This window comes from Cervus elaphus, chromosome 5 (genome assembly GCF_910594005.1).
Source record: "Cervus elaphus chromosome 5, mCerEla1.1, whole genome shotgun sequence".
In the NCBI taxonomy this organism is placed as follows: Eukaryota; Metazoa; Chordata; class Mammalia; order Artiodactyla; family Cervidae; genus Cervus; species Cervus elaphus.
The window spans coordinates 114,470,950-114,490,564 of record NC_057819.1 but is presented as its reverse complement, the minus strand read 5'-3'; the positions used below and the strand labels follow the sequence as shown (position 1 = coordinate 114,490,564).

Genomic DNA, 19,615 nt, shown 5'->3' with positions numbered 1-19,615 from the left:
GAACGCGTCTTCCTGGTTTCCTTCATTCATCCTACCCTCGGCCTATCGTGGCAGGCTCAGAGCTGGGCTCTGGGACCACAAAGATGAAGACGTGGGCCCTGACTGGGAGATGCCCACGGTGTGAGTGGATAGCGGGTCCCAGACTCCCTCATCCCCACCTCAGGAGCCTTTTTCCTGACCCTGGCCATTACTCTGACGCTCAGTGCTTTTATAATAAACCTTTTTTGTTGTTGAAGTTAACACAGCAAAGTACACAAAGCACAACCATGTAACCACTTAACAAGTCAAGAAATAGAACTATTGCTATTTAATCAGCACCCTAGCTGCAGTTCTGTGTCCAGAAACGTGCGGGATAGGGGCAGAGTGAGGGGAGGAGGGAGGTGGGCATGAAACCACTACACTCCTGGCCCCAGGCCTGCATTTCCACCTTCATGGCTTGGGAGGTGATTCCCCAAATAGAAGCCTGTTTTCTGGGGTGCTTCTCCTTGTCCTCAAAAGGCAGCAATCTTGACTACCTCGGAAGCCTTCTAAAAGGATTACATATGAAGAGGAGTCAATATGGGGTGCTGGCTCAAGCTTCATTTGGCTGTCTGGAATCGAGAGACAGGACAGAAAAGTCTGGAAGCTGGAGGCGACGAAAGTAACCGTGAAAGACTACAACTCCCATCATGCTCTGGCGCAGCCACGCCTGCGCATTGAACGCCGGTTGCCCATGCGGCCCTAGGGCTGGGAGCGCCGCGCTGCGCCGCGCTCCGCTTCGGGGGAGGCCATGGCGGAACCCTCCCAGGCCTCTACCCCGGCCCCTGCCGCGCAGCCCCGTCCGCTTCAGTCCCCAGCCCCTGCCCCAACTCCGACTCCTACCCTCAGCCCAGCTTCGGCCCCGACTCCGGCTCCTACTCCGGCACCAGCCCCTGCCCCAGCTACAGCCCCAGCCGGGAGCACAGGGACTGGGGGGCCCGGGGTAGGAAGTGGGGGTACCGGGAGCGGGGGTGATCCGGCTCGACCTGGCCTGAGCCAGCAGCAGCGCGCCAGCCAAAGGAAGGCGCAAGTCCGGGGGCTGCCGCGCGCCAAGAAGCTTGAGAAGCTAGGGGTCTTCTCGGCTTGCAAGGTGGGGGCGGGGCCTGGGGTAATAGGGGGCGGGGCTTGGGGCATCCTAGGGCTTGGGTGGGAATGGGGGCAAAGCTGTGACTAGGGAGCGGCTACTCTTCCCCGGGTTACACGCTTATTGATTGATATTTCTGCTTCCAGGCCAATGAAACCTGCAAGTGTAATGGCTGGAAAAACCCCAAGCCCCCCACTGCACCCCGCATGGACCTGCAGCAGCCGGCGGCGAACCTGAGCGAGCTGTGCCGCAGCTGTGAGCACCCTTTGGGTAAGGCACGTAGTACCCGTGGAACTGGGATTGGGGAGGTGGAGGTGCTGGGTCCTGCTTGGACAGGACCACACAGTTTCATCTCTGAAAGACAGAAGATGCCTCCTAAGGAGGAACTGGGCTGGGAGTGTGTATGCCCCAAGGAAGCAGAAAGGAAACCTGCCGCCAAAAGAGACAAGAGGCCCCCCCCAGGGCTGACATAGGAGCAGTCAGTCTCATTGCCTGGTCACACTGGTCAGAGGGACTGAGGATGTGTCTTGGCTGGCAATAATGAGGAGGAGGAAGTCCTGTTGATTTTTTTCTGTCAGTTTTTCCCAACTGTCACTTATTCTTACAGCCGACCACGTGTCCCACCTGGAGAATGTGTCGGAGGATGAGATTAACCGGCTGCTGGGGATGGTGGTGGACGTGGAGAATCTGTTCATGTCTGTTCACAAGGAGGAGGACACGGACACCAAGCAGGTCTACTTCTACCTCTTCAAGGTGAGCTTCCTTCAAATGAGAGTGTGAGTGGGCGAAAGGGAGGCTGGGAAGGTCTGCAGCTCTCTGCTCCACTGATCTCTGCCCCTCCCTCTTCCTGCAGCTCCTGCGGAAATGCATACTGCAGATGACCCGGCCTGTGGTGGAGGGGTCCCTGGGCAGCCCCCCATTTGAGAAGCCTAATATTGAGCAGGTGGGATGAGGAAGGTGGGAAGAGGATTGAGGGCATCTTGGAGGAGCGGGGAGCCTGTGTTATCTGCCGCCCCCGCTCCTGCCCTGAGAAAAGGGGAGAGGTTCAGAGAAAGGAGGAGCTTTGTGCTAACCTCAGGGTGGGTATGGAGGTGGGAGGCGGTATAATCTCTCCTTACAGCTCCAGAGCAAAAGCCCCAGAGAGCCCCCCGCCCTCAGGAAGCACCTTACTTTTGGATAAGAAGGCCATGCTAGCTGCTCACACCTTCTCTCCTATTTTTTCTCTTCCCCTCCCCGCCAGGGCGTGCTAAACTTTGTGCAGTACAAGTTTAGTCACCTGGCTCCCCGGGAGCGGCAGACGATGTTTGAGCTCTCAAAGATGTTCCTGCTCTGCCTTAACTACTGGAAGCTTGAGACTCCCGCCCAATTTCGGCAGAGGTCTCAGGCTGAGGATGTGGCTACCTACAAGGTCAATTACACCAGGTAGGTTCAGCCAGGGATGGCATGGGGGGAGGCTTGCAGGCTCAGCCTGAACTCGGTTTCTGCTCTCCCTTACCACCTCCTGCTCTTGCAGATGGCTCTGCTACTGCCACGTGCCCCAGAGCTGCGATAGCCTCCCCCGGTATGAGACCACTCACGTCTTTGGGCGCAGCCTTCTCCGTTCCATTTTCACCGTTACCCGGCGACAGCTGCTAGAGAAGTTCCGGGTAGAGAAGGACAAGCTGGTGCCCGAGAAGAGGACCCTCATCCTCACCCACTTCCCCAAGTAAGGCTTGTTCTGGCCCGTTAGGACCTTGCACCACGCTCACATCCTCCCTGTTGTCCCCTTTTTCCAGGAGGGCTTCCTAGATTGGTCCCTCTTCTCCCTCCACGAACCTTCTAGGATCTGGACCTCTACCCGGGAGGCTTGCCCACAGCCCAAGTGTAATTCACTGGCTCTTTGCCTGCTTGTGGGGATGGCAGGTATACGGCCCGAGTGCTAGTGCTGCCTCGGCCCGCCCACCTGGTCGACATGACTACCTGTTTCCCGTTGGGCATGGACACAGCTCAGAACCTGTCTCACCGTAGCATTCCAAGAAACCAGAGCTTACACTTGAAGAGAAACCAATTTCCACCCCTGTTCTAGTTCTTTCTGTAAGATTTTTCTCTGTTTTGCCACACCGTCTTTTCATTTTATCCATGGTTCACAGGTATCCACAGTTTTCCAGGTGGTACAGTGGTAACGAATCCGCCTGCTAATGCAGGAGATATAAGAGATGGGGTTCAATGCCTGGGTCAGGAAGATTCCCTGGAGGAGGGCATGGCAACCCACTCCAGTGTTCCTGCCTGGAAAACTCCATGGACAGAGGAGCCTGGCAGGCTACAGTGTATGGGGTTGTACAGAGTTGGACTCGACAGAGCAACACACACACACAAACCACATATACACACATACCACACACACACCACATCACACACATACCATACCACACACACATACACCCCCCTACCCTGTTCAGGAAGCCTCTCCACACACACACAGCACATCACACATATACCACACCACACACACATACACACACACACACATACACCACACTACATCACACCCACACACCACACACACACACCCCCCCCTACCCTGTTCAGGAAGCCCCTCCACACACACACACCACAACACACATATACCACACCACACACACACACATACACACACACCCCTACCTTGTTCAGGAAGCCTCTCCACACACACACACCACATCACACATATACCACACCACACCACACACATGCACACACACACACCCCTACCCTGTTCAGGAAGCCCCACCACACACACACACCACATCACACATATACCACACCACACACACACACACACCACAAACACACACCCCTACCCTGTTCAGGAAGCCTCTCTACACACACACACCACCTCACACCACACACACACACACACACCCCCCTACCCCACACACACACAACCCCCACACATACACATCCCACATACCCCCCACACCCACACACACCCCACACCCCACTCCACACACATACCCCCCCACACCCCTCCCACACACACACACACTCCCGTTCAGGAAGCCTCTCTTGACTACTCCAGACCCTCCTGTGCTCCTCCTGCCCTCAGGTGGGAGAAAGAGGCAGCAGGAGAGGGTGAGTCACATTTTGATACGGAGGCCCAGGGTGACTGGGTACCCTGCCTGGCACACAGCACAGGATGGCATCATTTCAGACCTTGTCCCCCTGTACTCCTCACCATGGCATACTGGGCCTCTGGTCTCTTCTGAATCACCCCGTCCTCCTGTCTTCAGTGAGGGGCTCTCAGAGCACAGAGGCTGTCTTTGTCTCCCAGGTTCCTGAGGGCAGCCTCCAGTCCCTCCTGTGTCTGGCCCAGGCTGCTCCCTCGGTCAGAGGACAGAGTTGTGGGACCAACTGTACCCTCCCCACAGATTCCTGTCCATGCTGGAGGAGGAGATCTATGGGGCAAACTCTCCAATCTGGGAGTCGGGCTTCACCATGCCGCCCTCAGAGGGAACCCAACTGGTGCCCCGGCCAGGTACGCACTGCTTGCAGCAGGCTGACTGTTTGGCCGTCCTGGCTGAGCTCAGCGCCCCCGGGGGAGGAGGGGCTGCGACTGGTAGCAGGGGGGCAGTGCAGGAGGGCTCGACAGGAGTGGGAGAGCCAGGCTCTCTTTGCGGGACACACCCTACCTTTGACCTCCATCCCGATTGTTTCATCTTTCACTCTCAGCTACGGTCAGCGCTGCAGTTGTTCCCAGCGCCCCCATCTTCAGCCCCACCATGGGTGGGAGCAGCAACAGCTCCTTGAGCCTGGATTCAGGAGGTGCTGAGCCCATGCCAGGTGGGTACTTGACCCCTGACCTCCACCTCTCACCGACCCCCCCCCCCTCCCCCCAGCCAACCTCTCTCGCTGTGCCTGGGAGACCTTGCCAACCCTCTCAGCAGGCGAGAAGAGGAAGCTCCCAGAGAACCTGACCCTGGAGGACGCCAAGCGGCTCCGTGTGATGGGTGACATCCCCATGGAGTTAGTTAATGAGGTCATGCTCACCATCACCGATCCCGCTGCCATGCTAGGGCCCGAGGTGGGCAGCCCAGCTTACCAACCCGTTGGGCGGGGGCTCACCACCCGAGACCCTGGCTCACCACTCCCTCCTCTGGTGCCCAGACGAGCCTGCTGTCGGCCAATGCTGCCCGGGATGAGACTGCTCGCCTGGAAGAGCGCCGAGGCATCATCGAATTCCACGTCATCGGCAACTCGCTCACGCCCAAGGCCAACCGGCGGGTGTTGTTGTGGCTGGTGGGGCTGCAGAACGTCTTCTCCCACCAGCTGCCGCGAATGCCCAAGGAGTACATCGCCCGCCTCGTCTTCGACCCGTAGGTCCCTGGGAGAGCCTGAGCCCAGGCCACCCAGCACCCCCTCTCCGGCCTCCCCCAACTGCTCCCTGGGCCTCTTCCTTCTTCCCCGGGGAATTCTTGCTCCTTAGTTCCCAGCACTGTGTGCAGCTCAGGCCTCCAGGGTGTTGGGTTCCTGCGGAACATTTGGGGGACGGGTAAGGCCTGTGACCTGAGCCCTCTCCCCTCAGGAAGCACAAGACTCTGGCCTTGATCAAGGACGGGCGGGTCATTGGTGGGATTTGCTTCCGCATGTTTCCCACCCAGGGCTTCACAGAGATTGTCTTCTGCGCTGTCACCTCCAATGAACAGGTCAAGGTGAGTCTGTGCTTGCCCCCAGTGTGGGTAGAAGTCAGGGAGCTCCTGGTCCCAGCTCCATCCCACCCCCTGCTTCTGAGTCTGGACCAGGTCAGAGCAGCACAGTAGTGACACAGCTGCCCCCAACCCTTCTTTTAATGGCCCGACACTTCCTCACATCCCCACAAGGTGGCAGTTGTAATTTGACAGCTGAATTAAGAAAACACCTGTCAACACAGGGCGCCCAAGAATCAGTAACCCTTGTTTTCTGCTAGTTTCATCAAGATGTAACTGACATGTAGGACTGTGTAAGTTTAGGGTGTACAGCCTGATGCTTTGACTTGTATGCATCATGAAACAACCACAGTGAACATCCATCATCTCCTATAGGTACAAAATGAAAGGAGCAGAGAAAAAATGCTTTTTTCTTTGTGATGAGAACTTTTCAGATTTATAGTAACACTTTTAAATGGATCTGTTTCCTTCATCACAAGAACATGTACATGCATTGGAGAGTTGATCATTTTTACAACAGTCCCGCTCTGGGTGGTCGTCCTGTCTTCTATCTTGTCACAACAGGCTGACTAGTAGGGTCCCCGGTTTGTCTTATCTATTTTTTAAAATGATATGGCTACTTTATTTTTTATTTTTATTTTTTGGCGGCACTGTGAGGCTTGCCAGGTCTTAGTTCCCCAACTAGAAGTAAACCCACGCCCTCAGCCATGAAAGCAAGGTATCCTAACCACTGGACCCCCAGAGGATTCTGTGATTGTCCCATTTCCCATAACCCAGATCTGCGTGGTGCCTCTGGTCCTAACGTTTGTGGAAGACAGGGTGTCTCTTTGGGATTCAGATGTCATGATGAGGGGGGCCCTTGTGATCCCCTCTCCCCTTTCCTCCAGTTCTGAGGCCCAGGGACAGGGAACTAGTGGCCTGTGGACCACAGCTTCCTGGTTGGGTTTAGATCCAGGCTCTCCCTGCCATGGCTGGTCCCCTGACCTGGACGTATTTCCTGACATAGCTGAGTTTCAGTTTTCTCTTCTGTAAGATGGAGGTAATGATAGCTGTTTCATGGGTTAACTTGCGGATTGCTCTGTAAAGAACCAAGCATCGCGCCAGGCCTGGAGTAAGCGCTTAGAAACCCAGCGCCCTTCGCTCTTCTCCCCATAAGCGCCCCTTCCTCTGCTGCTCGCCTGTCCTCCTACCTGACTTGGATCCCCTGGCTGTCCCCACCTCCTTTCCAGCCGGCTCCCTCCTGTCCCTGCCCTCCGCTCCCCACCCTCCTGAGACCTCTCTAGTCGTAGGCCTGCCTCCTCCCATCTGATGAGCTCCGCGCCCCTCCCCTGCAGGGCTATGGCACTCACCTGATGAACCACCTGAAGGAGTATCACATCAAGCACAACATCCTCTACTTCCTCACCTACGCCGACGAGTACGCCATCGGCTACTTCAAGAAGCAGGTGACCCTCCCCTCACCCTGTGTTTGCCCACTGCCCAGGGTCAGGGATCATTCTGTCTCGCCCCTGGTGTGGGTGGACTTCATGTCCCCTGTTCCATCCAGCACCTGTGGGGAAGTCCTTCACGCCTGTCTTTCTCCCTCCTGCTGCTGCCCCAGGGAAGAAGAGGGTTCTCCCAGGCAGCTGGGAGAACTGGGAAGTTCTCGGGGCAGGGCGCAGGGGGTGAGGGTGAGTCAGGAGGGGCCATCAGCCTGGAAACGTTCCAGGGACAGATTCAAGCTGGAAAAGCCTTGCTGATGGGTTGGTGGTAACTCTCCACTCCCTAGGGCTTCTCCAAGGACATCAAGGTGCCCAAGAGCCGCTACTTGGGCTACATCAAGGACTATGAGGGTGCGACACTGATGGAGTGTGAGCTGAATCCTCGAATCCCCTACACGGAGCTGTCCCACATCATCAAGAAGCAGAAGGAGGTGCGTGTACTCACGTTCATGTCTCCATGGGACTTTCCATGAACATGCACCTGAGTGAACACGTGTGTGGGTGTAGACTGCGTATATACCTGCTTGTGCACACATGAAGTGGAGCTGGCCAGGGTCTTGATTCTTGCGCTGCCTCGAGGGGCAAGTGGGTGAGCCCTCCCTGCCTGTGGCCAGAGAGGGTGATTGCTGGAGCCAGGTTGGCCCCTCAGACCCTTTCTTCCTTCAGATCATCAAGAAGCTGATTGAGCGCAAACAGGCCCAGATCCGAAAGGTCTACCCTGGGCTCAGCTGCTTCAAGGAGGGTGTGCGGCAGATCCCTGTGGAGAGCGTCCCTGGCATTCGTGAGCAGGGGTCTTGGCACGGGAGGGGGTGCGCTGCTCACGGTGTGGATAGGCATTCTTAGGGGTGTTCTCCCACTTTGCAGGAGAGACAGGCTGGAAGCCGCTGGGGAAGGAGAAAGGGTGAGTGTTGTGTGGAGGGAGCGGACAGTGGGGGCAGGGGCGGCAGAGGGCCCAGGAGCCTCAGACTTGGCCTGTCTCACTCCAGGAAGGAGTTGAAGGACCCCGACCAGCTCTACACAACCCTCAAAAACCTGTTGGCCCAGATCAAGGTGGGGAGACCAGGCTCTCTTCTGGGGGTCCCTGTGCCAAAGGCTGTGGTTTTCTGACCAAGGGTGAGGGGGTGGCAGTCCCAAGATGGGCAGGGGCACGTTGGATCTGGCCCCAGCTTGACTGTCCTCTGCAGTCCCACCCCAGTGCCTGGCCTTTCATGGAGCCCGTGAAGAAGTCGGAGGCCCCAGACTACTACGAGGTCATCCGCTTCCCCATCGGTGAGGACCCTTCCTTCCAGCTTCTTCCTCCCACGCCTGCCCCAGCCCCGGCCCCCCATGGCCGGGCAGCCTCTCAAAGGCGTGCCCTTCTCTCTTGCTACCCAGACCTGAAGACCATGACAGAGAGGCTGCGCAGCCGCTACTACGTGACCCGGAAGCTCTTTGTGGCCGACCTGCAGCGGGTCATCGCCAACTGCCGCGAGTACAACCCCCCGGACAGCGAGTACTGCCGCTGCGCCAGCGCCCTGGAGAAGTTCTTCTACTTCAAGCTCAAGGAGGGCGGGCTCATTGACAAGTAGTCCAGCCTTGGACCTCGGCCTCAACGTGGAATGTCTCCCCCTCGGGTTCTGATCTCATCCCTGGGCTGCCCCTGTGCCCAGGTCCCCCTCTGTCTGAGACACTCCAGCCCGGGGCCCTCCAGCCCCTGATCCTGCAGCCCTTTCTGGGCCCTGAGGCACCCCCAAGGCTGCAGCTCTGTCCCACCCTTCATCATGTCTGAGTTTGGAAATGGGTCTCCCTGGTCTGGGAGCCTCTAAGCATGGCTGGTGGCCAGAGGATAAACGCTGCCCCGCCCTGGTGGCCCCCTCCTCCCGTCCTGATCTGATCCCCCTTCCCCACACACACACTCACACACTCCCCACAAGTGATAAAGCTTTGGAGTCCTGGGCCTTGCTCAGATCACTGGTTCCTCAAGGGCTGGATCGCCAATTTTAGCTTGAGTGAGGGGGCATGAGGGCTTGGGAGCTCAAGCTGGACTTGAAGGGGCCATGCCTCACCCTGCACTGTTCTGTTTGTCCCCTAGGGGTAGGGGGCATGGGGACCATTCATTTCCTGGCATTAATCCCTCGGAGGGAACAATAAAGTTTTGGTTTTGTTTCGTCTGTGTGATGGTTTCCTCAGTAAAATCCCCTGCTGACTCTGTTCTGCCAATATCCCCTGCAAGCTGGGGCTGCCCTTCCCAGCAAGGCTCGGGCCGTCTGGTTTCTGCCCTGCACCCCCAGGGGTGATGAGACCCACCAGGCTGCGCGCCCCCCCAACCCCACTTCTCCCTGCTGGCTGCTCCTGGGGGAGGGGCTGAGCAGGACCCAGGCTGCTGTCCCATGTGGTTAGCAGCATTGCTCTTCCCCTCACTGCCCACCCTCACCCCTCCCCACCCCACCCCGGGCCCCCTGAAGCACATGATTGATTTTCCTGAAGGGCAGGGAAGGGAGATTCCTAGGTTGATCTCTGCTGGGCTGGCTCCTCCCCCCAGTTTCAGTTTCTATTTCCTTCTCTGCAGAGCCCAGCAGCATTTGGGCTGAGCCGGCGAGGCAGACGCTGTCAGCATAGCTGGGGCTGGTGTGATCTGCTCCCACCCAGTTCAGGTTCCCGGGAGGTCCCAACGTTGCCCTGCCCCCTTCTTCAACCGGGAGGGAGTTCCCACCCACCCCCACCCCTGGCCCCACCTAAGGAGCGAGCGGGCTCCCCAAACCAGATGGAGCTGGCCAGGAAGGGGGAGTGGCTCTGACAGGGGCTGGACCTGGGAGGGAGCCAGGAGGGTCTTTGGGTCTGAGCTCCCTGCCATTTCCAGAATGGAGCTGCGACCCTACCAGTGGGAGGTGATCATGCCCGCCCTGGAGGGCAAGAATATCATCGTATGGCTGCCCACGGGCTCTGGGAAGACCAGGGCAGCTGCTTATGTGGCCAAGAGGCATCTAGAGACTGTGGACGGAGCCAAGGTGGTTGTATTGGTCAACAGGGTGAGTGTCCTGCCCTCCCCTCACTGTGGCTTCTCAATTCCTCAGGTAACCTCTCAGGAGCCTCCAGAACTCCAAAGCGGCTGTGACCGTCGCTAAGTTCCCCTGTCTCTTCCCATTCCAGCACCCAGCTATGTCCTGAGGGGTCCACCTTGGCCCACGCCCACCCCCCAGGCCCTCATCTAGCTTCCTCTCCCATCTCATTCTCCGTCTCCAGGTGCACCTGGTGAGTCAGCATTGTGAGGAGTTCAGCTGCATGCTGGAGAGACGCTGGACCATCACAACCCTGAGCGGGAACATGGGGCCACGAGCTGGCTTTGGCCACGTCGCCCGGAGGCACGACCTGCTCATCTGCACAGCTGAGCTGCTGCAGAAGGCACTGGCCAGCCCAGAAGAGGAGGAGCATGTGGAGCTCAATGGTGAGGGCTGTGGGCAGGGGGACAGGGTACGCCCGAGGCACCCTGCCTCGGGGACCCCAGGGCTCTTGTTGCAGTAAAGGAACACTTTATAGAATGAGGAATTCCCCATTCACCAAACCCCGGCATACACCCCAGTAGAAACAGATCTGGCTAGAGTGCAGGATCTCGGGCAGGTCCCTTGCCCCAGCTGAGCCTTAGTTTACTAATCTGTAGATGGAGGTAAATTGTCCCTACGTGGCCCATTCTCTGGGGCCCAGGTGCAGGCTGTGAAGGGAGGGAGGAGTTCTCTGATGAGCTGTGAGGACTGTGCAAAACCAAGCTTATGGGAAGAAGGGCTGTGGAAACTCAGGTCATAACTTCCCTGTGCGCCCTCAGCCTTCTCGCTGCTGGTGGTGGATGAGTGTCACCACACGCACAAAGACACCGTCTACAACATCATCCTGAGCCGATACCTGGAGCTTAAACTCCAGAGGACCCGGCCGCTGCCACAGGTGCTGGGTCTCACTGCTTCCCCAGGCACTGGGGGCGCCTCCACGCTCGAGGGGGCCATTGACCACGTCCTGCAGGTCAGCTTGGCCCCTGTGACCCACCCACCCTGCCCTAAACCATGCCCATCAGCTCTCCCCAGGCTGCCCCTGGGGGGGAGGGTTGGGGCCCCTTCCCCACCTAAGCACTAGCCTCGCGCTTAGAATAATCTCCCAAGTCCACTCTGGCTTATAAGGTCCCACATGCTCGAGCCCCTGCCTACCTCCCACCCTCATTTCCTGCACCTTCTCCTCCCCTGCCGCCCCCCGCCCAACTCCCACTATTCTGACCTTCTCTCTGTATCGTGAGCACGTCAGGCTTGTCCTCATCTCAGGACCTTTGGCATCTGCCACTTCTTCTGCCCTGAGTGTCTTTATCCTGCATTTCACCTGTCAGTTCTTTCTCATCATTCAGGGAACAGCTTTAATGTCATCTCTTCAGAGTTTTCCCTGATCATCCCTGCACTGTTCCATACCAATTTGATTTTTTTCAGAATTAGTTAACACTACTTGAATTACTCTCATTCTGTTACTCTTTACTCGTTTATCATCGGTCTCCCCAACTCCAATGTAAGATGCTGTATGTCCCCAGTAACTAGAACAGCACTGGGCATACAACAGGAGCAATAGCTATTTGTTTTTGTTGTTGTTTTGTTTTTAAAATTTACTTATTTATTGTTGGCTGCATTGGGTCTTCCTTACTGTGCACAGGCTTCCTCCTGATGCAGAGAGTGGGGGCAACTCTTAGTGTGGTATTCTGATTTCTCATTGCAGTGGCTTCTCTTTTTCCGGGGCACAGGCTCTAGGTTCGTGGGTTCAGTAGTTGTGGCTCTACAGCGCAGGCTCAGTAGTTGTGATGCAAGGGCTCAGTTGCCCTGAGACATGTGGAGTCTTCCTGGACCAGGGATGGAACCCAAGTATGTTGCATTGGCTAGTGGGTTCTTAATCACTGGACCACCATGGCAGTCCACAAGATATTGGTTGAATATATGAATCCCCATCCCTGATGGTCCTGCCTCAGCCCACCCTGCCCCAAAGCTCTGCCCATTGTCCCCACAACGCCCCCCCCCCATTCCAGTGAACCCCTCTCTGTTGCCCCAGCTCTGTGCCAACCTGGACACATGGCGCATCATGTCACCCCAGGACCATCGCCTCCAACTCCAGGAGCACAGCCACCAGCCCTGCAAACAGTATGACCTCTGCTACAGGCACACCCAGGTACGTGGGGGGAAGGCCGGGGCCAGGGGTGGGGTTTGGTGTCAAGTTAGGACACCTGGGGTTGAGCTCTGACTCCACCCTCGCCAGCTATGTGGTTCCTGGTTATTTGCTTTTGTCTCAAACTCCATTTCTCCTTTCCATGAAACGGGGCAGATACAGCCCATGCCCTCAGCCTGCTGTTTGTTTAGACTCAGATGCCACCATGGGGGAATCTCAAAACCCTGGGCACGGTTTGCAAACTGCAAAGCTGGGCACTTTGTCCTGAGGCTGTTCCAAGCTCTCTCCTGTGGTGCAGACACTGTCTGGGGTCTGCTCTGATGGGGCTGGACAGGACTAGACAGACATCACTGTGCTCAAGCCAGAGGTCAGGGGTGCAGACAGAGCAGGAGCGGGGGGCAGGACGCCGCCTCCTACCTCCAACCAAGACTCCTCCACACCCCAGCCGGCCTCCCTCTGGGGCTGGCTCCTCTCCAGCTCCGATATGCCTGCAGTAGCAACGCAGCTTCACCCAGAGATCAGCTTCCCCACTAGGTGCCCATTCCCTCTATGTGTTTGGAAATCCCCTCACATCCTCACTCTTCTCGCCCAGGACCCGTTTGGGGACATGCTGAAGAAGCTCATGGACCAAATCCACGACCACCTGGAGATGCCCGAGTTGAGACGGGACTTCGGCACGCAAACCTACGAGCAGCAAGTGGTGGAACTGAGCCAGGATGGTGACCGGGGCAGGGGGGTGCGGCGCCCTAGGGGAGGGCTGGGAGGTGGGGGCGATCCGGGGTGGGGCCAGCCTGGGCGGAGCCTTTCTGGGGGCGGAGCCTAGGCGGAAGTTGACCCTGCAGGGGCGTGGCCGCTCAGATCCTACGAACCCGACCCTCCCGCAGCGGCTGAAGCGGGGCTCCTGGATCGGCGGGTGTACGCGCTTCACCTGCGTCGGTACAACGACGCGCTGCTTATCCACGACACGGTCCGCGCGGTGGATGCCCTCGACACGCTGCGAGATTTCTACAACAGGGAGCGCGCCACTAAGACCCAGATCCTACATGCCGAGCGCTGGCTGCTGGCGCTGTTTGATGGTGAGGCTTGCAGCTGAACTAGAGGTCAGAGGCCAGTCAGGGCACAGGTCCCAACGTGGGTGGGAGAAGTGCTAATGAGGGTACTGGGGCCCTAATTTTCTAACCCAAAGTCAAGGTCGAGCATATAACAAAAGGTAATATGCCCTCGTTTGTGAAGGTCTGGGTGGGTGTAAAAACTGATTCATGTTTATGACAAAGATTTTTTAAAAAACCATTTAATTGGGAATGGTCCTTGAAAGTTTGGGATGTGTGGTCCCTTTAAACTGGAAAAGTGAGGTGGTCAGAGGGCGAAATGTAAGAGGCCTCAGCACAGGCTGGAAGGCAAGGATCCTTCTGAAAAGACCTGAGGTTGAGCCAATCCCAGGGAGCAAAGGTTAGCATGAAAAGACCCAGGGGCATCTGGGTAGCTGGGCTGAAGAGGGGTGCTGGATGAGGTATGTGAACAAAGGATTCTGCACTGTAAGGCCCTGATGTAAGGCTGTCTGGCCTCAAGCCTGGGCAGGCAGAGAGGAGCCAGGGTGACAAGGAAAGAGCTGAGCTGGAGGCCAGCCCCAGTTCTGCCGAGACTCCAGATTGGTTACTAAGTGTGGTCGCTCCGTCGTGTCCAACTCTTTGCGACCCCATGGACTGTAGCCCGCCAGGCTCTTTTGTCCATGGGATTCTCCAGGGAAGAATAGTGTAGTGGGTTGCCATTCCCTTCTTCAGGGGATCTTCCTGACCCAGGGATTGAACCTGGGTCGCCTGCATTGCATGCAGATTCTTTACTGTCTGAGCCATCCGGGAAGCCACCAGGGCAGGCAGAGGGTATCCTTAAATGTGCTTTTGGTGCTGTTCAGGGGAATTAGGCAGGAGCATATATCCTCAGGCACACACACACACACACCCCCAACCCCATACTCCTGTGATGTTATCCCTATGAATCCCACACCCCAACCATGCCTTGCCCACCTCCAGGCCTCTGTTTTGGGCTTTTCTGGCAGACCACGAGAATGAGCTGACCCGCCTGGCAACTAGCAGCCCGGAGAACCCGAAACTGGAGGTGCTGGAAGCGATCCTGCTGAAGCAGTTCAGGAGCCCTGACAGCCCCCGGGGCATCATCTTCACCCGAACCCGCCAGAGTGCTCACTCCCTCCTGCTGTGGCTCCAGCAGCAGCCAGGCCTGCAGACAGTGGACATCCGGCCCCAGGTGTTGATTGGGGCTGGGAACAACAGCCAGAAGACTCAGCTGATCCAGATGACACAGGTGTGGGCTCTGGGGGGAGGAGCTGAGGGTGGGGGAGTTCCCTCGGGCCGAAAAGAAGAGGACAGAGTCTTCACTGAGCAATGGGAGACTGATTATCTCTAGGGAGAGGGCAGAGAGCTGGGGCAGAGACGGAGACCCTGAGTTCCCTAGTGCTGAAGGTTCCCCAAGTCTGGAGGTCTCTGGGGGAAGAGATGCAGAGGCTTGGGGAATCTATGGGGACAGGTGAGTGATGTCCTCAGAACAGACAGTCAGAGGCCTGGGATCCCTTGTGTGAAAAGAATAGGTCCTGAGAGCTCCTAGAGTAGAGGGGCAGGGACTTTTGGAGACTCCTAAGGGAGACAGTCCATCCTAAAGGAAATCAGTACTGAATATCCATTGGAAGGACTGATGCTGAAGCTGAAACTCCAATACTGTGGCCACCTGATGTGAAGAACTGACTCATTTGCAAAGACCCTGATGCTGGGAAAGATTGAAGACGGGAGAAGGCGACGACAGAATGAGAAGGTTGGATGGCTTCACCGACTCAATGGACATGAGTTTGAGCAAGCTCTGGGAGTTGGTGATGGACAGGAAGGCTTGGCGTGCTGCAGTCCATGGGGTCTCAAAGAGTCGGACATGACTGAGTGACTGAACTGAAGGGAGACAGAGTTTAGATGGTTACCTTGGAAGATGAGCAAGGTCCTGGGGGATACTTGAAGGTCGAAGTGGAAATTCAAAGTTCCTCAGGAAAGGGACCAAGGTTGTGAGTAAAAGGGCCAAACCAGGAGAGGCTGAGCTAGCAGGATGGTTGGACTGAACCTATGTCATTTACCATCTTCTTTCTCTTCCCCCACCCCACCATCCCAGCGGGACCAGCAAGAAGTAATCCAGAAGTTCCGGAATGGTACCCTGAACCTCCTGGTGGCCACGAGTGTGGCAGAGGAGGGGCTGGACATCCCCCAGTGCAATGTGGTGGTGCGCTATGGGCTCCTGACCAATGAGATCTCCATGGTCCAGGTGCTCAAATAGCCCTCCCCCAACCAGCCCTCAAAGGATGCTGTGTGTGGGACCTCGGCCCCACTTAGGCCCCTCTGTTTTCTCTTTTCCCAGGCAAGGGGCCGGGCCCGGGCCAGCCAAAGCATGTACTCGTTTGTGGCAGCCCAAGGCAGTCGGGAACTGCGGCGGGAGCTGACGAATGAGGCGCTGGAGACTCTGATGGAACGGGCAGTGGCAGCTGTGCAGGCGATGGACCAGGCCGAGTACCAGGCCAAGGTTTGTGGGCAGCCTGAGTACCCTGAGGGGACGGAGGCTGAGGACGCTCTGCCTGGAAGGTCTCTGGCCACTCGCACATACACTCCCTGGGTCCCCGTTCCTCTGGGGGCTAACCTGGCCCACCTGGGAAAGGTAGAGGCTGGGGGTAGGGCTGCCAGGGAAGGCAGTGGCTGTTCTCCAAAATGCCTTGGGAGCAGGCCTTATCCAGGGCTTTGAATTTACCCTTATCACCAAATACTTTGTGCATCTGTGAGAGCTGCCTTACAGCCCTTCTGGAACCAGTGTAGTGGAGTGTGGGAGTGTAGTTGCCCAATTGTGTCCAATTCTTGGGACCCCATTGACTGTAGTCTGCCAGACTTCTCTGTGCATGATATTCTCCAGGCAAGAACACTGGGGTGGGTAGTGAAGATTCCCTTCTCCAAGGGATCTTCCTGACCCAAGGATTGAACCCAGGTCTCCTGCATTGCAGGCAGATTCTTTATCATCTGAGTCACCAGGGGACTCCCTTCTGGAACCAGGAAGGGGGAAACAAATAGACACAAAATAAGCCCAGAACCAAGACTGAAATGAGTTCCCCTGAGGTAGGATCACCAGTGTCCAGGCTTGTTCAGGATGGTCCCTGTTTACTTCTGTTGTCCTTGCATAATTATTCATGATGCCCCATGTTAGATTCCCTGTTGGCTCAGCTGGTAAAGAATCTGCCTGCAATGCAGGAGACCCTGGTTCAATTCCTGGGTTGGGAAGATCCCCTGGAGGAGGGCATGGCAATCCACTCCAGTATTCTTGCCTGGAGAATGTCCATGGACAGAGGAGCCTGGTGGGCTACAGTCCATGAGGTTGCAAAGAGTCGGACACAACTGAGTGGTTAAGCACATTAGATTAAATGAAGCCGCTTTGCACAAAATCCTCCAAAGTAGGGGTAAAGATTCAGCAAGAAAGCTTCCTTCCCTCCCATAGTTGTCCCAACCCCATATTTTTTTGCCACAGAGCTGCTTCTAACAGCTCCAGGAATGGTTGAAGAAGTCCCTTTGGCTGCTAATGATCTGAGGTCTTTGGGAGCCCTTTGCCCTCTGGAAGCATTCCTGGGGTCAGGTCTCTCCAGTCTCAGCCATGCCCGGTGTCCACTCCCATCTCAGATCCGGGATTTGCAGCGGGCAGCATTGGTCAAGCGGGCAGTCCAGGCAGCCCAGAGAGAGAGTCAGCAGCGCAAGTTCCTGGCGGAGCAGGTGCAGCTCCTCTGCATCAACTGCATGGTGTCCGTGGGCTATGGGAGTGACCTCCGGAAGGTGGAGGGTACCCACCACGTCAATGTGAACCCCAACTTCTCGTAAGAACTGTGGAAGGGGATGTCGGGATGGGAAGAGGGGAGAGAGGAAGGGGTATAATGGGGGATGAAGAATCCCTCCCATCTAGACAGTGCTTTGAGCGTTTGGGAGGTTAAAGAGCATTTTAACAACTACTAAGTGTGCATTTTCACAATAGCCTGATTAGACAGGTCTTATCATCACCCCATTTTACAGAAACAGAGTAAGGAAACAGAGGCCCAGAGAAGCTAAGTGACTTGCCCAAGTCCCCACAGCCACTGTGTGGTTGAGCACAAGCTAGAATTCAGGATGCCAAATGCTGAGAGGCCACAAACTGGCCCCTTGGTCTTACCTACTTTGAAGACATGAAGGGGGCTAATTGTCCCCAAGCCATCCCCTTGTCTTCTATCATAGAGGGTGACCTTCCCCTATCCTCCATCCATTTCATTATTTATTAGGCACCTGCTGTGTGCCAGGCCACGGATCTTCACAGTTTCTTGAGGAGGTAGCATTTCCACTACATCTTGTCTTGAAAAAGGCACTGGGTTAGAATATGTGTGAAGGTTGGGGCGATGCAATGGGAGTAACTGTGGTTGATATGAGTGAAAGAGGTGGTGAAGGAAGAGATTCTGGAGGAACACAGACTGGCCTGTGCAGGACCTTGAAGGTCAGACCTGAAAGTTTAGCCTTTGTCCTGTAGGCAGTGAGGAGTCCGGGAGGGATTTTTCAGCAAGGGCATGTCAGGGTCAGATGTACATTTGTAGAGGATCACTTTGGTGGTTGGTGGCAGGATGACATAGGGTTGAGAAGAAGGATGGAATGGGATGGAAGGCTGGGGCAGGAAGAGCTGTTGGGAGACTGTTAAAACCATCCAGGTGCTGAGACCTGAACTTGGGCAGAAGAGGATGCCGGGGAGGCAGCGTAGGCAGAGCATAAGGAAGATGGGGTTTCCTGGCCCTGGAAAGTCTCTGTGCCTCTTGACAAGCAGAAAGGCCCAAGGCCCAGGCGGAGGCTCCGCAGGCAGGAGGGCATGAGACCTGGGGTTGGGGTGGGAAGTGGGGTCCCTGAGGGCTGTGGCCACCCCCATTCCTTTCCAGGATCTACTACAACATCTCAAAGCAGCCTGTGGTCATCGACAGAGACTTCAAGGACTGGAGACCCGGGGGTGCCATTAGCTGCCGGAACTGTGGGGAGGTAAGTGCTGGGGCCGTGGCCCTTTGCTCTGGTCTTGAGAAGTCCTCAGTCTGAGAGAGGGGGCCCAGTCTCTGCCATCAGGTGCCCTCCCTGGGAGGGAGGAGACAACCCTGCCCCAGGATTTCCCAATCTGGGGAGTTCCTCCACTATGGTAGGGAGACCACAATGTGATGGAGGAGATAGTTCTCAGGCTGAGGTGGGAGACACAGGCGCAGCATGCATGGACCCCGACTGGAGAAAAGAAGCTGTCTGAGGATAGACTCAGACCTGGCCATCTCTCTCCTCTCCCCCCAGGCCTGGGGTCTGCAGATAATCTACAAGTCAGTGAAGCTTCCGGTGCTCAAAGTTGGCAGTATGCTGCTGGAGACACCACAAGGGCGAGTCCGGGCCAAGAAGTGGTCCCGCGTGCCCTTCACTGTGCCTGACTTTGACTATGTGCAATGTGCAGAGGGCCTGGCCGGCCTCTCTCTGGACTGACTGCCTTGTCCTGCAATGCTCAGCACAGCCTGCAGGGGGCAGGAGACTCCACAACAGCCACCATCTCCTGGGCAAAGCCTGGGTCCAGCCCCTCCTACCGGAGTCACCAATTCCTGACTCCCTACTGACCAACCAGTCACAGAGGAACCCAGGGCTCCCAGGCTGGCTCGACTCCTACACTGAGGAAGCAGCCCGAGAGCCACAGCTCATCCCAGATATCCTCACATGTACATAGACACCTTCGTATGCACTGGATGGAACTGGGGGAGGCGGGGATGGAAACTGAGGCAGGAGAATGGCCACCCTGACTAGGCATCATCACGGTTTCCCTTCAACATTCCTTCCCTGCCAAGGCCACTGCTATTTTTTGAGATTCTCCATAAATTAAAAATAAAGAAGTGGAAAATGGGTGTAGAAAATGTGTGGTATTTGAAAAACAGATGTGTGAAGTATAATTGATATTGCTGTACATATATATGTATAGTGTATGATTTGATAAGTTTAACATACGTATGCTCTTCCACAATCAAGATAATGAACATCGCCGTCACCCTCAAAATTTCCTTGTTCCCGTTGTAATCTTCTCTTCCCCTTCCTCGTCCACTGATCTGCTTTGTGCTATATTTCTAATGTTAAAAGCTTTTTTTTTTTTTAACACCCCTC

The 19,615-nt window shown here is 56.3% G+C and overlaps 2 protein-coding genes across 4 annotated transcripts; both read left to right on the top strand.

The window, feature by feature from the left end:
• The first annotated feature begins 699 nt into the window (after positions 1–699).
• On the top strand, positions 700–9,390 carry KAT2A (lysine acetyltransferase 2A). 2 transcript variants are annotated; one of them, XM_043904623.1, is made up of 18 exons: positions 700–1,108; positions 1,249–1,372; positions 1,710–1,855; positions 1,956–2,045; positions 2,343–2,524; positions 2,616–2,807; positions 4,489–4,595; positions 4,790–4,900; positions 5,005–5,141; positions 5,225–5,433; positions 5,643–5,769; positions 7,098–7,208; positions 7,532–7,675; positions 7,911–8,025; positions 8,109–8,145; positions 8,231–8,294; positions 8,429–8,513; positions 8,619–9,390. In XM_043904623.1, exons 1-18 carry the CDS (start codon positions 770–772, stop codon positions 8,810–8,812), a joined length of 2,514 nt encoding a protein of 837 aa, XP_043760558.1. In that variant the 5' UTR covers positions 700–769; the 3' UTR covers positions 8,813–9,390. The 2 variants fall into 2 exon arrangements, with proteins under 2 accessions (XP_043760558.1, XP_043760557.1); XM_043904622.1 differs by having other exon boundaries at positions 5,002–5,141.
• A 386-nt stretch (positions 9,391–9,776) lies between these two features.
• DHX58 (DExH-box helicase 58) lies at positions 9,777–19,366 on the top strand. Of its 2 annotated transcripts, XM_043904615.1 has the most exons (13): positions 9,777–9,877; positions 10,084–10,252; positions 10,467–10,668; positions 11,044–11,234; positions 12,294–12,410; positions 13,000–13,126; positions 13,292–13,483; positions 14,464–14,726; positions 15,573–15,722; positions 15,816–15,977; positions 17,114–17,304; positions 18,379–18,475; positions 18,770–19,366. In XM_043904615.1, exons 2-13 carry the CDS (start codon positions 10,085–10,087, stop codon positions 18,950–18,952), a joined length of 2,043 nt encoding a protein of 680 aa, XP_043760550.1. In that variant the 5' UTR covers positions 9,777–9,877; position 10,084; the 3' UTR covers positions 18,953–19,366. The 2 variants fall into 2 exon arrangements, with proteins under 2 accessions (XP_043760550.1, XP_043760551.1); XM_043904616.1 differs by having other exon boundaries at positions 9,803–10,252; positions 12,336–12,410.
• Positions 19,367–19,615: the final 249 nt, after the last annotated feature.